Genomic DNA, 20,936 nt, shown 5'->3' on the forward strand with positions numbered 1-20,936 from the left:
GCTCTCATGATCTAACCACAATGACCAATCTCTCTGCGCTTCTCGGCACCAAGCAGAACTGTGGGATGCAGCTCTCCATCTTGTCTGTACATCAGAGGCAAAGCATTCATGTACCACTTCCCATCAGAGCTTCTGTTGAAGGGAACCATCCTCACAAGTCTCCTTTGGGTTTTCAAAAAGGCCCTTAGTTTTAGGAAATTGAGTTGACGTTAATTTATTTTCTAAAGAGGGTTTGGTGATGGATCAACTATGACTCAATGGAATCTGTGATGCTGAGACAAACCCTAGAAGAAACTAGACTAATACAAAGGAAATACAGGCTGTCCAGTAAATCCAAGGTGGGAGGCTCTGCAGTAGAACAGGGGGCAATCCTAATCAAATTAATAGCAAAGACACAGGGCTGTCCAGCACAGAGAGCGCACATCCTTTGCTGATGCTATACTTATAGCAAGGTACAGTAAGATTCCTCCCCTCCAGGTAAATAGGCAACATTGTTACAGTTTCCAGAAGTAAGTCAGGTTTTAGTGCACAGAAAATTGTTTGAGTCTCACTCATTTATTCTAATGACAATCTCCTTGCAAATGCGTGTCCCTATAAAAACTAATCCTCTTTACTATAGGTGTCTATGATGGCAATGTTATTGCAGGAAGATCTGTAGTCTCTCAACCGTTTTCACCAACATCACTGTATTGATTCAGATGATCAAAGGGTTATTCTGATCAGATCCATTCAGGGAGGAATGCAGTGACATGACATGACCATCACACCCTGGACTCCCTAGAGCTGTTACCTGCAGGAGACCCCCACGGTGGGGCCAGCCAACATTCTTTCTTCATTGAGACCTTCCCTGAGCAAGAGTAGCCACTGGAAGTTAACAGTTGCTGGGGGACGGGAAGCACTGGTTTTCAGAGGTGTGGTCACTGCTCTATGGATACACCCCTACCCTACTCACGTGACCAATCTCGAATTCAGTGTGTACAAAACAAGAACCACATTTTTAAAAAGACATGAAAATAGGAAGGGGACATGTTGGGAAAAAGGGATTCACTGAGCATTGAAAGTGGATGAGGGAAGGTGACAGATGAGTAAAACATGTATATACACATCTTAAAACAGGGGCTTATGCATATAAAATAGAGTTGCCATCAGACTTTTGATTCTTAAATCGTTATGTCTACTGCATGCCTTGCAAAATATTTACTGCTAAAATATGAACTCAGCAAGCTGTACATCACTCAGATAGTAATGAGATTATTGAGTTAATATTAAGTTCTTAAAGACATATTTCCCTTTATTTCTCTTTTCCTTCAATTATATTTCTGTTGCTGTAGAGATAGATATTCTTTCTCTAATGTTAACACCTTGACTGTCATACATTTAATAGCAGGCAGAGTCCGGTTTAACAACAGGAAGAATCTAGTCTTCACACGGACAAGATGAATAATGCCCAGAGCTGGGTGTGTGAGTCCACAGTGCTGGGCCCAGGCTCCAAATGTAGACCGTATGTGGCACACAGTGGCCCTTCCACTCTACTGGAGAAAATGCAGAGAACGTGCTGAAGGTCCTCAGTGGGGTCAGAACTTTAAAAACGCTCACACTGGCATTCCTGGAGCTATGCTACATTGCTCAACAGTGGACTGGACAAAGGAAAATATTAAACCTTATCCCAAACTTTAGAGTATTGATTTTTAAATGGTAATTTTCCCTGGAAAAGGAAGGGCCTTCAAATGCTTAAGTTCACTACAGAATAAAAACCTGATTATCCTATGACATAATATACTGGTTTTCCCCAAGACCAAGTATGTAGCTATTCTCACAGTTACATGTCACAAGCCCACAGATGTGTACAACTTTTTGTTACATTGTTTTCAGTAAGGGCCCTTTTGTATTTAAACTTATTTTTACTTAACTACCACGGACATTGATCACACACTAGTCTACCCACTTAGGATAGTCACTTGTTAACCATTTTCTTACATTGATTTTGCAGGGAATCCATTTTGATTTCTCTCCCAATCTTTAATCCAAGTGGAAATGCCTTCTTTGAGTTGTGAAGTTTTACTTAACACTATATGTATATGTCTATAGAGAGTATATATTTTATGTATAATACATATTACATATATGTATATATAGGGTAATAATATACAAAACACTTAAATACACTTCAAGTATAGTTCTACATCTACAGTGCCAAAATAATATATTTTAAGTTATACTATTAATTTCTAGAGCTTACCATGTATTAATGTTTTTCTTTGATAAGACAATACAAACCTCTCAAAAATATACTTCTATCTCAAGCTATGAGGGTCCTGGATTTAAGGCTAATAGCTATGTGCTTCTATAATTTTCTTTTCCTTTTTGGGGGGTTGGGGTTTGAGACAGGGTTTCTCTGTGTAGTTTTGGTGCCTGTCCTGGATCTTGCTCTGTAGACCAGGCTGGCCTTAAACTCACAGAGATCCACCTGGCTTTGCCTCCAGAGTGCTGGGATTAAAGGCGTGTGCCACCACCACAGCTCAGTGTGCTTCTATAATTTTTGTGAAGTATTTTAACAGTGTAGTTAACAGCAGAAGCACTGAAAGATTTTTTTTAATCCTGTGATTGGAGGACATAAAAGAAAAAAATGCTTTAATGATATATATTTTATATGATAAGTAACTCTATAATCAGAAAGTTAAAACTTGTAGAATACTTAGATGGAAATTCTAAACTTAGAAGATGCTCAAAACCACAGGAGTATATGCAAGAGAATTGTTTTCCAAATTTCCAGTCCTTTTGTTATTAAAATTTTTCCATGCAGTATATTTTGATCATTTGATCGCATTGTGTCCCTCCCTCAGTTTCTCTTAGATCCTCCGTATCTTCCTGCCCTCTCAATTTCATGTTCTCTCTCTCTCAAAAAGAAAAAAACAAACAAACAAATGAAAACAATTTTTAAAAAAGCAAAGAAAAAAAATACCAAACAAAAACAAACACACACACAAAATATAGTTTATTTTGTATTAGCCAACTACTCCTATGTGCATGGGGCCTGCCCTCGAGTATGATTCATATACTTGGTGACACTCTATTAGAAAAAGTTGATTTTCCCCCTTTCTCAGCAGGAGTCAACTGTAATAAGGGCGGGGCTCTGTGTCTACTTCCCCATCTCTCTGGGATTTTATGTGGTTTGAACCTGTGCAGGTCTGGTGAGGCTCTCAGTCTCTATGAGTTCATATGTGCATCAGACTACTATTTTTGGACAATGCTGTTTCTTTAGTCATCTACCACCTCTACACTGAAACATAAACACTAGACCTTCATAACTACATGGCCTTCTACTGCTACATCAAGGGACTCACAACCTTCCCATCATCTGGATACAGTCAATATGGGATTAATAGCTTTCTCGCACTTTACAGACTTGCTGTAAAGATCGACTTTCTTCTCTTTAACTTGCTTACATCAGTTACAGATGTCTTATTGTTTCACCTATCTCACCAGCCCTTAAAGGAATAAATAAATTGCCAGTGCATGTAAAACCATGTGCTGTTCTTGGTAGTTACACCAGATTAGCCAATTCCTATGAATTCAAAGTGCCTGATTAAAGCACTTTTAATAAGATGGAACTGAGAATTCAAATCTAAATCTTCATTTATTGAACTTTAGAAATGGCTTCTGTTTCAGATAGATCAGTTGTAAATGTTTAGCTCAGATCACGTGGTGGGCGCGAACATTTCCATCGCGAGAGGCTCTGCAGAAACCTCGTGATTTAGTGGTGCATCTGCTTGAGGTAAGAGTGCACAGCAATGGCAGCTGCTTCTGAAGCCTTGCAAGTCACAAACCTCACCTGCAGAGGAGCTTCTGTAGGCAGAAACCTGCCTCACCAGAAGGGAACAGCATGTCCTTTGCTGTAAACAGGGCTCAAAATAGCCCCTGAAAGGCCTCATTTTGTGGGGTATTATTTCACCAAAAGAGAAGGAAAAAAAAATCTCTAATCCTCAGCAAAACCTCTTCAAAGTTTATGTTCTCAATAAACCGTTCACTGAGAACAGAAAGTATAACTCAGTAATACAATAAATGCCCTAACAAATATATCAGATTTTTCACTTAATGCCTTTTACAGGCTTAAACCAAATAGAGTGAAAGGAAATCACCGTCCACAGGCTGACTCCTGCAGGAGGCACACTTTGCTGCAGCCCTCTAAAGTGGGCATGGTAACTTTATATCAATTTTGGTGACTCTTGGGGCATGACAAAAGGAGGAAAAACAGACAGCAGTTAACCCTCGCACAACTCTCTCTTCATCTTTATCCCTTTACAGACCACATGGCCCAAGACAGTAAGGAAGATGTGGAATTAGAAACCCGTAAGGCAAAAGGCACATTAGTATTGTATGCTCACCCAGAAGACAAGTGTCTCCACCCTTCACACAACGTCACCTTGTTTGCTGAAGGCATTGCATCACACACAACAACAGACATATGTTATGTCACATAGGTTCTGAGGGATGGAAATCTGGGAGCAGCTTATCTGGGTGGCTCAGACTCTGTCTCTCAGAAGGCTGTCCTATTTCCAAGGAAGCTCATTTACATGGCAAAGGCCTTTGTCACCATTAGGGCCTCTCTACAGGTCTGGCCATGAAATGCGGCAGCTAGCTTCTCCAGAGCCAGTGAGCACACACAGAGAGAGATGAACCAGAGTCCATGGGAGATAAAATCTTTTATGGCCTAAGCTAAGTATTCAGTCAACTTCTAGTGCACACTATGGGCCACCAAGACCAACCCTTGGTGATGTGGTATGATGCGAGACAGACTGTAGCAGGTGAGGAGATCAGGAGATCCATAGGGTCACTGAGAGCCACCATGGAGGCTGTTGACCTCCTTGATAATTATCGAAGATATGTAGCCAGATATATTCTGTCTGTCTGTCTGTCTGTCTCTCCCTCTATGTGTGTGCCTGTGTGTGCCTGTGTGTGTGTGTGTGTGTTTGTGTGTGTACATAGCTCCTAAAATTGCCATTTAGACCATGTGTAAATGTCCAAAACTGTATTCCTAAAATCACAGTATCAATCAACCACTCTAATATTTATTTTCCAAACCATTACATCCACCTGAACAAAACTTCTATACTAGTTTAAAAGAAAAAGATACTGTACTTACAAATGACAAAAATAAAAATAATGTTTACAAGTTATAAACTAAATCCCTCAGAATTCTACCATCATGACAAAACTTTGTTCATCCTGTAAATAATATTTTAGTGATAGCCCAAAGACATTATAACAGTTATTATGGTAATGTGCATTCACTTTCTTATTTTGGTCATTTTTGGAAACCTAAAGAGAAATTGCTTTGTGTTTTTATACATATTATCCTAGCAATGCTTTACAATATTCAATTGGGCTCATAAGTTATGGCATATTAAACCTATATCCCTATGCTCTTAATCTTGGTCAAGCTAGTGTGATGTCTTTAAAAACTGTTTATTATATTTTTACTTATTTACTTGGTGGGGTGTGGGGTGAACAAACAACTTTCAAGAGTCAGTGGTCTCCTTCCACCATGTGGGTTCAGGATGGAGCTTGGGAGCTGGCATCTTTCCATGATGAGCAATCTCAATGGTCCAGATCCAAGTCTTTTTAAAACACTAATCTACAAAATGGTCAGGAGAGCCTTGGGCGGCCAGTCTTCACTTACTTATTTCCTTAAGAGAAACACAGTGAGACAGAACACAACTTCCAAGACCTCCTGGTGAGTAAGCTAAAATCCCAAACGACTACCCTTGAGGCCATTCCCTACCTGGCCCTTTTTCACTGACCAACGTCCCCCTCTCCCACTGCCTTAACTCGATGACCATCACTCTTCTTCAACTCGTAGTTACTGAGTTCCTTATGAGCTAGGCTCTGGGACCAGTGCCTTCTCAGGGCAGTCTGTCAATGTGCTTCCTTCTAATTCCATTGCCTGTCTGCTTGACTGTGTACCAATGCCCCTCTGCACTCACCTTATTTTAGTACTGTTCGTTACTCTAGAGCAGTGATTCTCAACCTCCTTTTAATACAGCTCCTCATGGTGTGGTGACCCCCCGTCATAAATTATTTCCTTACTACTTTATAACTATAATTTTGCTACTGTTATGAATTGTAATGTAAATATCTGGTATTCAGGACATCTGATATGCGAACCTATGGGGTCACAACTTACAGGTTGAGAACTACTGTTCTAGAAGGTCACATCTAGGAGAGCAGGAACCTTGCTGAATATTCCCAACCACATGCAGGAGTGATAACTACAATTAATTAAATGTTCTGTGACATAACCATAGCCTCCAATTCACTTCCTTACTGTTTTTTTTGCATCATTTACCATTCTCCAGGGCCACACACAGGAGTTAAATGGGCCTAGTTCTCCACTACCTCCCCAGAATTGGAGGTTTTGAGAAGGGTTGTGGTTCTGGCAGTGGAGCTAATAAAGCTGTAGTTCAATAGAAAGCACAGAAAACACACAAAGTTCATCTCACTGCCCCTCCCAGGAAAATGCCATTCAGTCCCTCACTACCACAAATTATGCAGTCAAGCTTTCTGCACTTGGGGAACTTGCAGGGGTCAGCACAGCCGAAGCCTCACCCTGGGAAAACCAGCTCCCTGATCACACCGGGTAAGTCTAAAAATGTTCAAGTGCTTAAAAGTCACTTCCGTAACATGTTATATCTTGGTCATTGTTACATTTTGTACACCATCTTATATTCTGAAGCCGCAGTAAGGGTCTTATATGCCTCCGCTCTGCCATATCTAAGATGGTAAATGAGAAATCCATTAGAAATCTGTTCTTGGGGCTATAAAATAATTGAAGACAGAAAAATAAAATTTGTAAAAGGGGCTTAGATGTGTCTATGAGGGAAACAGTGGGAAGTTGTTTCCAGAATTAAGTGAGGTGCTGCAGACAAAGCTTGTGCTGTGAGGTACAGCTGCATGGGCCCAAGCCACTCCCACCACGGCCCAAGGCCGCCGTGGGTCTCAACCCTATGGGACTGCTGGTCTCCACTATATTTACAGATGCACACAATTCAGCTGGCTCCTCTAACAATATAAGAAGAGTATTTTAGGGCTGTAGCATTTTTCTCAAATCACAATACTTCCCTAGAAGTAATTTGACAGGAGCCAACTCACTGGACAATTTACAATTAATATGGAAAAAACAAAATACAACCGAGGGCTAGAAAGATGGGTCAGCAGATAGAGATGCCGGCCACCAAACCTGGTGACCTGACTTCCATCCCGAGGACTCAGATGTTCCGAGAAAATCAGTCCTTACAAGTTATTCTCTGACCTCTGCATGCATGCCCCAGCATGTGCACACACACACACACTAAACAAACATGTATTATAAAACTAAAACAACAAAATTAAGAGGGTTGAAATAGAAATAAATGTATCCATAAAATATTAGATAAAATTGGGGAGGAAAGTGGTAGGGAGACTGGAAGACACTAAAGGGCAGGGGATGGAGCACGGATTTTGTCAAACCACATTATGTGCATGTGTGAAATTCTCAAACAATCAAAAAAGAAATGGAGTTAAAGATTCTGTATAGAAATGTCTTCATCTTATTTATTTATTTATTTATTTATTTATTTATTTATTTATTTATTTATTTATTTATTTATTTTACAGCCACCCCCAGAACAATAAAAACCAAGACAAGGCTGTAATTTAAGGTGTCCATTTTGGCAACATATCTACAGAGCCCGTTCTAATCCTGCCCGATGGAGAAGCATCAAGAATCGGTACCTTCTGTCCTGCCGATTTCAAATCTTTGTCTATTCAGGTCGCACTTTATGAACCTTCAGCTGACTGCACCATTAATATCAGGTTCCTAAAGTGCTGGAGCTTACAAAATGCTGTTCCCAACACAGAAGCAGTTGTTACATCATAGAGACTTTCACAGAATGATTTTTCTGCAGATAACCTTCGTTATGAACAGAAAGCTGACCAGCCTTCAGACTGTAGGTATCTGGCTTCACACAGGGAAGGCCAGTGTGAAAGGCCACTATTCCAGAAACACAGGTGTCCTATCGTCCCCTCCTCACTCAGCCGTGGCTTGTGTAAGGGGCTACACAGATTTACTGAAGCAGAATCTTGCTACCAGTCAACCCCGCATTCCTCTCATGGAGTAGACTGAGAAACAGGGCACAGGACCTACAAAGGGCGGTTAGATGGGGAGCACAGAATAGGCTGAGGCAGTGTTTCAAGGGAAGCCCATCTTTTACTGAGGCAGGAGATGGTGGCATGCCATCCACGATAGCTCCTAAGGTCTATCCAAGTCTTCAGGCCAACAGTGTCAGCACAAGGGAGGCACCTGAAGAAATGCACTTATCTGATTACTCGGGAACTCACAAGAAAATTTCCAAGAGAATACTGAAATAATATCAGAATCATACACAAGCAGGCCTTATGTATAGTCACTGTAAATAGCTGTTTCATAATAAACACAACCAACTTATAAAATATGCTAATGTGTGTCAAGCGTCTATGCACATTTTACCACATTCTCTAAGTTCTGTTTTTACCTTTGAAAGCCTAGACACAAATAGGTGATGAAGCTTAGATTGCAAATCAGTCAGCACCCCCAGAATAAGTGTGGGTAGGATCCATGCTCTGAAACTCCATTCCAGGTACCCAAGAGAAATACATCCAATATTCAACAAAATTGAAGAATTTGAAATATGAAAATCTCTCAGATGTTCTGAGAGAAACTAAATCCTGAGGCAGAGTCAGAGATTTGGATTTAAGTCTGCAGCTATGTGAGATATTAGTTAAATATGAAAATAAAAACCTGGGTAGTAGTTTCTTGCTGAAAAACTTAATCCACCACCAAATATATTCTAAACATTTACTATGAGCTGATGAGAAGTTATATTGTGGTCTACCATCCAATGTAGTAACCACTCTCGCTACTCATAAATATTGAAATTAACAACAATTAAATCTCACAAAACACTCAGGTCAATGGCCCCCATCACATTTTAAACTACCTAATAGTTATAAATGGCTCAAGGCTACCACATGACGTGGAGATACACAGGGTTTTCACCAGGGTATAAGGACCCACTGGATAGAACCACTCTAGTTTTTTTAAATACTTGATGCAACTTCTAGAAATTTCCAAATTTTCTCAAAGGAACTGGGTGGTTCCTGCTCTGTCACACCTGGGCTCTTTAGATGAACAGTAGAGCTGGGTTAGGGAAATAAAGGCAGACAATCTAAGCAAGTGGCCATCTAGATTCTATACTGGAGAAATTTTAACCATTTTGGTAGAGATAAAAATAGCTATTTCCCTCTTATTTTCCATAGATAACTCAGTAGTCGCCCTGTGGTGTTTGGGTTGGTTTTGCTTTGTTTCCTCAGAACATGCTGCCCTCTACAGGCCATAGGAACATATACAAGGTTCAGCAGGAGCCAAATTAATTGGACTCATTTGTAAAGGTAAGATGGAAAAAAGGGAGTAGAGTGGTTCTATCTGCATGTCTTCAGGCTTTTAGGAACAAGATGAGAAGCAATCAACATAGACTGTAAAGCTTAAAAAACCTCACATCTTCAGCTGACATGTAAGAGAAGTCATAAGCAGCGCTCCAGTCCCATGGACTTTTTCTTAAGAAGACTGGTAAGCATGTTGATGGCCATTCCTGCCATTGTTTTAAATAGGAAGGATGGGGTGCAAGAAAGAAGAGGAAGGGTGGTTGATGTGGTTTTACAGCAGGCACTAACATCTCCAAAGTCTCAATGTCTGTTTTGATCTAAAATTCAGCTCTAAATGGGGACATAAAACAAGTGAATCTAAAGCAAAAAACAACCTCACCCTTCAGTGTCTCAGCTTTTAAGCCCATCTGCAAAAGGTGATTAAAATCTGGCCTAAGAAAGGAGATCAGTCTTTCCTCTACTTTAAATTGATCCTTCTCCAACAGCCATGTTCTGTCTCTGTCTCTGTCTCTGTCCCTCTCCCTCCTCCCCTCCCCCTCTCCCTCCCTCCCCCTCTCTCTCCCTCCCCACGCCCCACAGCTGGTGTAGTTATTAGTTTAGCCACTAAAGGATTTATCTGGACAAACATCACAAAGATGATGGCTGATTTAATTGAATTTATGATCAAATGTTTTTCACTTCAGGAAGAGTGGGAAATCACTTATGGGGAGATTTGAATAATTTAAGGGAAGTTCTCTGTTTGGCATGATGTTTGTATATCAAGCCTTCAGGGATTAAATGCAGCTGAGGACTGGCAAAGATTTCATATACAGACAGACAAAGATAAGCCGCGATGCAGCGAGGGAGGGCCAGGCACCAATCTCTCCCCATTACACTCCTTTTCACGTACACGCTGTTTGCAGAATGAGTAAGAACACACACACACACACACACACACACACACACACACACACACACCCCGAGACATCAATTGTACACCCCAAGTAAATTGTTCTGACAGCCTCCAAATGCTGAAATTATATATATATAGTTGCTCCTAAGCAAAACAAAACAGAATGAACTGGAAAGCAATATACGTGTATAAGGCATTTTGTTGTTGTTGTTGTTGTTGTTGTTGTTAAAGACACAGAATCTACCAATAAAGTCATTAGCGTGGTGGATATAAGAAACCAAGAACAGGATTGGTGCCTAAGGGTATGGATTTGGCTCGGTGTCTGAAGAGAAAGGCCAGCCGCCTTGGGAACCCTGTCCGCTTGCCTCTCCAGTGATGACAGAGGCAGCAGGGCCAGGCTCCCAGCCATTCTTCTTTGTGCTGCAAGAGCCAAGTCACCTACCCTCTGCATTGTGAACATCTGAAACAAAGACAATTATTTTCAGTTTCCAGACTGAAATAACAGATCACGTGAGGACGCCCAGGACCTTTACATCGGACTTGAGGTCACCCATCTCTTTGTGCATTCAGGGGACCATAGAAAAAGTCTACTAGGCATGTGAACTTGGTAACAGTGTCTCTTTCAGTCTAACTGGGAACACTGTTTAGAAGATACATTTCAAGATTTGGGATAAATCACAGTTTTTCATTAATTATGTACAATGCTATTTGTTAACATATCACTCTTAGGAAGGAATTGTTGGGGGAGATAGAATCTTTTTTCCTGCAAGTATTTACAAGAAAAACAAGTGCTCCGGCAGCTCGGCACGTGACCCTGGGAGGGTGGAAGGACAATCTAGCTGTCTGGGGACCTATATAAAAGTAGCCTTTATGTTCAAGGAAAATTGCTGATTTGGAACTAAATTAAACTGACTGGTAGGAAGGACAGGGAGTACCGAAAGGCATAATGGGAGGTAGTAAGGGTATGCAAGGGACTAAGGGTATTAAGGTATTGGGTAATTTATACTCAAGCCTGCAGCAGCAGACCTCAGAGAGGCTAGTGAGCCTCCTGAACGTCACAAGGCTCATAGAGGATGGAGGACACCAAGGGTGATCCTGGTTCCAGGCATTTTCTTGCCATTTGTGCCAAAACTTGGATGTGCAGCCTTTCTTCCTCTTTTCTCTTCCTTTTGGTTCGTATTAATAACAGCTGTTGACGGTATACTCTCAGGTGAGCAGGGCCACCGTGCACACAATGATGCCAGACACCCGAATCAACACCAACAGTCTGGTAGCTGTATCCTCATTGTAAGTGGGAGATGAACCCTAGAGAACTCCCAGAGAAAGTCCCCCAATGGGGGCGGTCACCATGTTTCATCACAGCCAACTAGGGCAAAAAGGGGTGTGTGGGTGCCAGTGATGACAAAGGATAATACTGCTGTTTAAAATCATCTTTCTCCATATTCATAATCATTTTGAGATAGAAAATTCACTAAATTCATAAACATTTCTTAATCAACAGAAAAGTATGCCAATAAGTATTGAGGAAAGGAATCAAATTATAGGAGCTTCTAAATAAAGTAATTTAAAAACTGCCGCATTTCTGTTTATGTGTGCCATTATAAAAAGTGGCAATTCTCGGCATTTGAAAGCTGACGTATGAATACATGCATCCAGACGGCACAGTGAGAGGGACCTGGCACTTGATTTAGGGGGTTTATTTGGAAAACGGAGCCCTCTTCCATAGCATTTCCTATGTGGTGGGCAGGAAGCTGGCTTCTGCCATATTTTCTGAGCAGAATGAAGGGAGATCAAGGGAATCAGAACAGCAGTGGAGAGGTGAATTCTTCAGGAAGTTCAAAAAGGGTAGAGAGCTGTGTGTCTAACCCTACCAGTTTCCAACGGGGGGGGGGGGACGGACGACACAGGAGGAGAATGGAAGAGAGCACTTGCAATAAGCAGGGCCTCTGGGTGCAGGGGAGTCGGGGGAGAGGACATAGAAGGATACTGGAAAACAGCACTTGTAATAGGCAGGGTGGGGTGGGGGTGAGGGAGGAGGGGATGTGACAGCATGGCACCTGCAGTGGGAAGAGGTGGGTAAGGATGTCTTCTTGATTCTCTTTCCCCTGCAGATTTATAGCACTCATTGGGCACACCAGAGCTACTGTCTTCTCAGTGTTTACAAGCAAAAGATGGAGGTGAAAAGCAAAAGACAAAAAGAAAAGATCTCCAGACATTTAGGTACAAAATGCAACGCCTTTTAGATATAATAATGTCTTGCTTGTATAACCCTGATATGCATTTAAGAAATGAATATTTCACATATAGATTTACAGCTGTGTTGTTCACTATGGTGGCCACTAACTACATGTGGCTCTTTACATATCAATTAAGTTAATTCAAATTAAACTGAAGTTGAGTTCCCAACCCATACATTCTAATGGTTCCGACAGTGGGTTTAGAAATGTCAAGTCAAACTTTCAGTTATTATCAGGCTTCCTGAGCATAATCTCTTTTAAAACTCTCGACTAAGAACAGACAGTGATTCCTTCCTCATGCATAATTTTGAACGTATCTCCTCTGAACCAGGCAAAGTGGATTATGTCTGAGCTGGCTAGGGCTGGGTTTGCTTTGCTTTACCCAGGGCTTGTGACTACATAGGGAATCCTTTACCTCCATGTAAACAGAATGGCTTCCCAAGATGTCCTCTTTACTAGTAATTCCTCTAGGTTGTCAATAGGCTACTTACCACAGTAGACAGATCTTGGCACTGTGACCAAAGTTACCCACCTTACCTCAGAGAGATAAACCTGCGTTTCCTAGGTGGTCTCAACCTAATAGAAACATTTCAAAGCAGAGGACTTTCCCCCCACTGGAGCCAGAAGAGAGATGTAGCAGAAGGCAAAGTGAGTGAGACCTGGAGCTGATCGGGAGGAGGCGGCAGTGGGATGGAGCAGGCAGGAAGTCTTAAAGAGCTGTTTGACGTTCCCACCTGATAAGAGGAAAGATGGAGGCCTTAGCTCTCTACCCACAAGGAACTTAGCTGCTAATGTCCTGAATGAGCCTGAAAGAAAATTTTCTACAAGATCCTCTAGGTAGGAGCTGGTTCATATGTGACTTTTGCCTTTTGTGACTCCAAGCAAAGAAACAAGCTGATTATATTCAGAATTCTTCCCCACAGAAGTGTGAGATAACATTTATAGATACAGCCATAGTCCCTTGATCCAGAGGTTAGAAAACACAGATGCCCGCTTCGTGTTGGTGGAAGCAGAACTGGCCTGCTGGAATCTGCTCGGGGCACAGTTCAAGAAAGGCCTCTCCTGGCAGCCCACCGGCCCCTGGGAGCTCTGGGCTGCTTCAGAAACTGCTGCTCTGTTTTCCTCCTTAATGAGCTGCCCAGCAGAAGGACGGCATTAGCCACACCGGAGGCCTGTGCACTTTTGGATGAAGAGGCCAACATAGAATCCAAAGGATGAAAAACAATGACTACTGCCAACCCCCAAGCCTGGCATGGACTGCCAATTAGCAAGAGGGAAGATGGCTTTTGCCTGTCCGTTAGAGGAACAAAACCTGCCACCTGGCAGAGAGCGGACAGCATGGGGCCTGCCCTGGGCCACCACAGGCGCAGTTAATGTCAACAGATCTTTGCTACCTCCAAAAAAAGAGAGAGACAAGAACTCTGGCAGAACACAGAATGATGAGGTAAGTCCCTCAGGGCAGCGAAGGTTGTGGACTAGGTAAGGAGTTTCATCTGCAGGAAGTAAGTGGGTGGTTGGCAGAGCCGTCAACCTGCGAGCTTAGCTGTTCTAAGTCCAACCTTCCTCCCACCACAGGACACTCCCCAGTAATGGTACAAAGAAGGCATGAGCTGGCGGACTGTGTACCACAGCACTCTACCCCGCTTCTTCTGCTGTATGAAGCCCAGACTGAGAAGGACATCAGTTTTGGAAGAGATCTTTCTACCCAAAGACGTGCTAAGAATACATAGAACCCAGTTATTCCTAAGTCCATCTGACTACTGGACTGACGGTCCTTTCACAAAACTCACCGGGCGGGGCATACATTCCAAGCTGTGATTTTTCAATTGCATGGCTCACTCGCCTCTACACATCCTGTTTTTATATTACCATTACTGATCAGTAATTGGCAAATCCATTAGCTATTTCTCTTTGGAAACTGCCCCAACTGTGTGTTTACATGTACCTTAATTCTACCTTTTACAAGGTTCTAGGACACCTGCCAGGACCCACACAGCATCCTTCCTTTCGGCTCTCCTTCCTTTCTTTTCTGGACTCCCCATCTGCAAACTCCAAGGTGTGAAGGGGTTGACTGGATCTGCCTAACAAACACCCACACAAGGCTTTGAGGAACTGAACTAATGATTCATTTTTATGAAAACAAACGTCCCCAGAAACTGCTCTAACCTGCCTTTGAGCAACCAGGGGAGCCTTCTGGGCCTTGAAACCATATCACATGTGTGTGTCCAAAGCCAAACTTGAGACCTGCTTGCTCATGGGTTGAAGACTGACATTTTCAAGGGAACAGAATGTGGTGAGGAACTACAGTCCACATATCCTTCTATTGATGTACCCGAATCCACAGAGATATGCAGCTGGCAGTCGCAGCCCATCCTCAAATTAAGAGGATGGGATTGCAAAATGTCTGGTTTAGAGCTGATCACTCCAATAAGCAACCCTTCCCCGGCAAAGCCAATCAATGATGCAGAGAATAATTTCTTTGAAAATATTATGAAAGGAAGTCTCCAGGCACTAAATAAATTAGAACTGCTACTTTGAAGTAAATAGAATTACAACAAAAATCATCAACAGTGAACAAAATGGGCAAGTGGATGACTTTCAGATCTGGCTTGACTCAACTGCTCCCCCTAGTGTACCAACAGTGTTCTTAACTTCCCCATATTTCTATGCTGGCGAAGCAATGTGAATCTCTAACCTACTTTATACTGTATTGTCTTATCAGGTAATTTTAAATCAACTTCGAACATGGAAGAGTGGAATGTTTCTGTTTCGTGAGAAGGTGTTCATCTAAATATTAATGATCCACATCAGATGCAATGACAAGAAAAACAGTAGAAATACACCAAGTGAAAGTCTGTCCTACAACATTACTTTACCTCCCATTTCATGCTTGATGCATATGTAGTACAACAAGCAGGTCATTTTTAAAATATGCTCTGGAGGCTAAGCATGGAATTGGATAACATAGTTAAGCAAAGTTCAAGAGCACAAAATTGGGTTATTTTTAAATTTTCCAAATTAGGGCTTGTGGATGTGTTAGAACATAGAGCACAGCAAGGATGTTTCTTTTCTATCTTCTCATGCCCAAAGGTGGCTTCATCAGTGCCTTTGTATTTACTGCACATTTAAAAATACCAAGTGTCTGCATTCTTAGGAGAAATCCAGTTGTGCATAATGAGCAGATGGATTGCTCACAGGAATGGCCTCAGAGAAGGGCGGGGCGAGCCCGGCCCGACCCTATTTGATGTGCGTGGGCCTCGCTTGACCAACCATGAGCTGGATTTTCCAGATGTGTTTCCTGTGATTTAGTGGTTTATCCTTAGTTCTTATTTCAAAACTTCCAAACCTCCCAAATGGTTCAGCTGTTAAAAAGTTCCAAAGCAAGCAAATGTGTTCTTGGAATCTCCCCTTTCTCTTTGCTGGAGAATATACACTAAGGCCTTTTCCCTAGCCAAAATAATAAAAGATCTTTTAAGTGGCTGAAATTCTTGGTGGATTGCACATACGTGCCAATGTCAGACAACTATAAATAGAGAGATTTACAAGAGAAATAGAGTGAGTCTTCATAATTCCAATGAAATAAAATGGACTATTTTGAAGGCAGTTAAAAAACAGGACATATTTTTATGAAATTCAGATTTGTCTCCATTTAGCCCCAAATCCCCTTTATGCAGGAAGAGCTTCCTGGATCCTGCATTTTCAGTATGAAGGAAGAAAAGGGCTTACTTTTCTTTAGTGATGATAACTTTTTATTTTCAAACTGATATTTTTCTTTATGTTAGGCTTTTCAGTTTTGATATCTACTGCATCTTTTGACATCCTCCTCTACCACTGCTTTGTGGTTATAGAATATTAAAAAAACTTCAGAAGATAAAATTATGTTCATGGAACTGGGCATGGTGGCACTCAGAGGCAGAGGCAGGAGGATCTCTGTGAGCTCAAGGCCAGCCTGATTTACAGAGTGAGATCTAGGACAGCTGGAGCTGTTACACAGAGAGACCCTGTCTGGAAATAAAATCCCCCCCAAAATATACTCATGGTTATTAATATAAGTGAAATCAGGTGAGTTTTCACTGGTGTAACCCAGGGCAGATGTGGTAGTTTTTCACTGGTGTAAGCCAAGGCAGATGTAGTAAGTTTTCACTGGTGTAAGCCAGGGCAGATGTGGTAGTTTTTCACTGGTATAACCTAGGGCAGATATGGTAAGTTTTCACTGGTGTAACCTAGGACAGATGTAGTAAGTTTTCACTGGTGTAAGCCAGGGCAGATGTGGTAGTTTTTCACTGGTGTAAGCCAGGGCAGATGTGGTAAGTTTTCACTGGTGTAAGCCAGGGCAGATGTGGTAGTTTTTCACTGGTGTAAGCCAGGGCAGATGTGGTAGTTTTCACTGGTATAACCTAGGGCAGAAGTAGTAGGTTTTCACTGGTGTAACCCAGGGCAGATGTGGTTAGGTTTTCACTGGTGTAACCCAGGGCAGATGAGGTAGGTTTTCACTGGTGTAATCTAGAGCAGATGTGGTAGTTTTTCACTGATGTAACCCAAGGCAGATGTGGTAGGTTTTCACTGGTGTAACCTAGGGTAGATGTGGTTCACACATGAGCTGGATTGCTTGTGATAGCTATTTAGACTGAAGGTTAGCTTTCTCAAAAAATCCCTGTTCTCTTTGGCAGGCTAACAACCCCCATAGTTTCCAGGGCTTAGATAATGCATACCTTTAAAGGTATTGTTACTTAATTTTGAAACTTAATTTTGTTAATATTGTTACTTAATTTTGAACAGCAGCTTATTTTTGTTTTTTGTTTTTGGATTATCTTACCATCATATGTTAACCAAATAATTTGAATTCTTGGAAATTATTTTGAATCCATTATTATAGTACAAGACATTTCACCAACTGCTTCAGTTTAATAATTACGTTACAAATTTAAAAAAATTCTACAAATTAAAAAGTTATTAGCGTGTATGCATTATAGAATGTGATTGGATTTTGTGAACTTTCATTAAAATATATCTTGTACTTTACCTTATACACCTACATTATCTTCTCCTATTTACCCATATGGTAGTACTTTTTTCTTCCTGAATGGTCACATTTCTACTTTTATTTTATTTGCAAGTGTGTGTGTGTGTGTGTGTGTGTAAAATCTAGATTCTGTATATAACAGAAAACGTGTCGTATTTATCACTCTGACCTTAATGTATTTTGCTTAGCACAATGTTCCCAGTTCCACCCATCTTCCTGCAAAAGGACTAACTTCAGAATGCAGTGTGCGGAGAGTGTGCCTCCCAGGGAACTGACTGACCCTTCAAATGGCGAGAACAGCTAGGGTGTGACCCAGCTCTACTGCCCTCAGGAACACACACACCAGAATCTAAGTCAGCCTACTACAGAGTTGCTTGCTCTGCTGTGATTAGCAGGGCATGGCCCATAACAGCCAGCTTAGGCCATAGACCTTGGTGTCCATCAATATGTGACGAGATAAGAAAATGTGGTATGCACATACACTGGAGCTTCATTTATCCATGGATAATGAACAGAATAAAGTACACAGTACATGATACATTTTAAGAACAGTATCATGAAATTCATCACTTTGTACAATGAACATATCCCAGTAATTTAAAGAGCTACATGCATTTCTTTTTAAGAAATGCCTTGTAGAAGGAAAAAATAATCATATCAGTTATTTTTCTAAATACATAATTTTAAAAATGGTTCAATCCTTCAGATTATTACAGAATGTAATATATTCATCCTAAGAGTGTCTCACTATCAGCTGCCAGCCATGTCTGCTGACAGCATTGATGGAAAACATTCTTATATAAAACTTTTCTTACTTGTCATAATCAACAACATCCCAAATTAAAATGTCACAACAGCACAAAGATTGTCACACCAGACTCTCTACAGACAACATGTTGGAGTGAATGAGAGCTGACTAATCAAAGGAGCCCAGTTAGATTTTCTGCAGCGTGGAATTTGAAATGAGACGGCAAAGCTGACAGGGGATGACCCAGCCTGGGTTCCACTTTCAGTGTTCTGCTAACAGGCTGGAGACTCCACAAGTTCTCCTTGTCAGCTTTCCAAACCAATGAAGCCATTTGATTCACTTGTTATTATCATGTATGTGGGTATGTGTCGACCACCACCTGCATGTGGAGACCACAGGACAACTTTGTGGAGTCGACTCCCTCCTTCCATCTCTAAGTGGGTTCTGCGGATTCAATTAAAGCTGTCAGGACAGTGTGGCAGCCTTTCAGACCACCACACCAGCCTTCATACAATAAGATCAGATGGAATGAGAGAAATGAAAACGAGTATATATACACTTCAAGTGATAAATTTACCTAGCTCCCCAGTGTGGTTTAGAGGGGAAAAGTAGGTAAATTGGAAAAAAAGAAAAAAGAAAAAAGAAACATCCATTTTATCTAACTCAGTAATAGTAATCTATGCCATTTGCTAGAAAGTCCGTTACTAATGTGTGTTTTGTGTTATTCTGCTAATAACTAAATACTCCGCAGAACTTAGTTACAAGATGGGCCACAGCAGACTCTAGAATTCACAATTCTCATACAATGCCACATTGCTCTAAGAACCTGAACCCACCCTGGCTATTGGCTCTATCTGAACATGGTAGATGAACATGTCTGAACCCTCAGTAAGGGTTAATTTGTGTTTAAATTAATGGATGGGTACAACATCAGTGAATGAAAGCATGCTGTGACCAACTCACTCAGCGAGTGGCAGAGAGACAGAGAGAGAGAGAGAGAGAGAGAGAGAGAGAGAGAGAGAGAGAGAGAGAGAGAGAGAGAGGGAGAGAGAGGAGAATGAGCACCATCTGTGTACACTTACTTATTCCATGCTTGTCTGAGGCTTTTAGAACTGTACACGGTAAAGCGTTCTGAAAGAAAAGAGAAAAATGATAAACAATCTTTGTATCATATGTATACATCACAAGTTTATTGAAGAAAATAACTTGTTTTTAAAGGACAGTCTCACTATGTAGCAAGCTGGCAGCAATCCTCCTCCCTCTGCCTCCCAAGTTCAGAGTCCATGGCCATGTACCACCACACTCAAGGAAATCCAGTTTGTTCAGGAGACAGTGTTTGATTTGACTGTAGCTAGACATAAGCCTAGAAGGACCATACTCCTCAGATCAAGTGGTTTAAAAATAGTGAAACAGGATGAACAGAAGGCTGACAAGAATGAAATACTGTTATTTCTTTCACAATCTAGTTTGTTTATTAATTATTAATGACTGAACTGAAAAAGTAAGTACAAGTTACCATTTCAGAACGGTACATGTAGCTTTACAGGCAAACATCAGCACATTGGACAAGAGAAACTTGCTGATCGTTCTGACAGTATCTTTCACCAAATGTAGTAATGTTGAGTCTCCAATCTTAGGATACATGGTACTCACACATGTTCAAAGCCAAACCACTGTGTCCAATGGTGTGTACATTCATGTACAATCAATTATGAGATTTTTTTCAATTAAAAAATATACCAAGTTAAACAATGAATATAGAATTCATTTTAGTAATTTCAACTACTCCCTCTTTTTTCACTCCTGATAATATAACAATTGTAAGATTTGATTATGTCTTTTTTCACTCCTGATAATATAACAATTGTAAGATTTGATTATGTCCCTTTCTCTCTCTCTCTCTCTCTCTCTCTCTCTCTCTCTCTCTCTCTCTCTCTCTCCCTCCCTCCCTCCCTCTCTCGTGTTTTTCTAACTTTTAAAATAGGATGCGCACTAAATACTTCAAACATGTTTGGCATTTGGGTCACACCAAATGGGTGGTCTTCAATGAAGAAAATATACACATAATTGTTTCAAACATGTGTAGCCCTCCAGAGGATAAAGGACCACAACCTATCTGTTGAAGTCAGAGGTAGTTGCCCATTACACACGATGCTTCAGTGGACCCGCTGGACACCTACCTTTATATAGGGCAATTTCATTTGATAGACATATTGTGTAAGGCTGCGCGGCATGTGGGGCTCATGCCTTATATTTTAGTAGAAACTGAAGCACTGCTTTCCATTTCCCACCAGCAGTGAGGAAGAATGCCTCTTCCTCTTGATGCTTCTCAGTACTAGCTGTTACCAGTCTTTCATACTATTGCCCAAACACTGCTTCACAAATTTCACTTATCTTAGTTGGTGCTGATTTTAGTTGGGGGACACTGGTTCTTTATCAGTCTAGAGATGCTTTTGTAAGGTAAGTCAGGTTGTTCCGAATATACAGAGTCCTATATGAATAATGGTGATTTGGTCAAGAATGGGTTGTGCACATGTATACAATGGCGGTCTTGTCAACTTACAGTAGAGGTGAAAA

At 41.2% G+C, this 20,936-nt stretch overlaps 1 protein-coding gene across 6 annotated transcripts in view; it reads right to left on the reverse strand.

Moving 5' to 3' along the window:
- Nucleotides 1-20,936, reverse strand: part of Cdk14 (cyclin dependent kinase 14) — a 557,745-nt gene that overhangs the window by 98,214 nt on the left and 438,595 nt on the right. For all 6 annotated transcript variants that reach the window (XM_076566272.1, XM_042272740.2, XM_076566274.1 and 3 more), the window contains one exon: nt 19,442-19,490. In XM_076566272.1, coding sequence (XP_076422387.1) covers nt 19,442-19,490 — 49 coding nt within the window. The remainder of the gene's footprint in view (nt 1-19,441; nt 19,491-20,936) is intronic.

The sequence above is a fragment of the Peromyscus maniculatus genome, chromosome 3 (assembly GCF_049852395.1).
Source record: "Peromyscus maniculatus bairdii isolate BWxNUB_F1_BW_parent chromosome 3, HU_Pman_BW_mat_3.1, whole genome shotgun sequence".
Classification (NCBI taxonomy): Eukaryota; Metazoa; Chordata; class Mammalia; order Rodentia; family Cricetidae; genus Peromyscus; species Peromyscus maniculatus.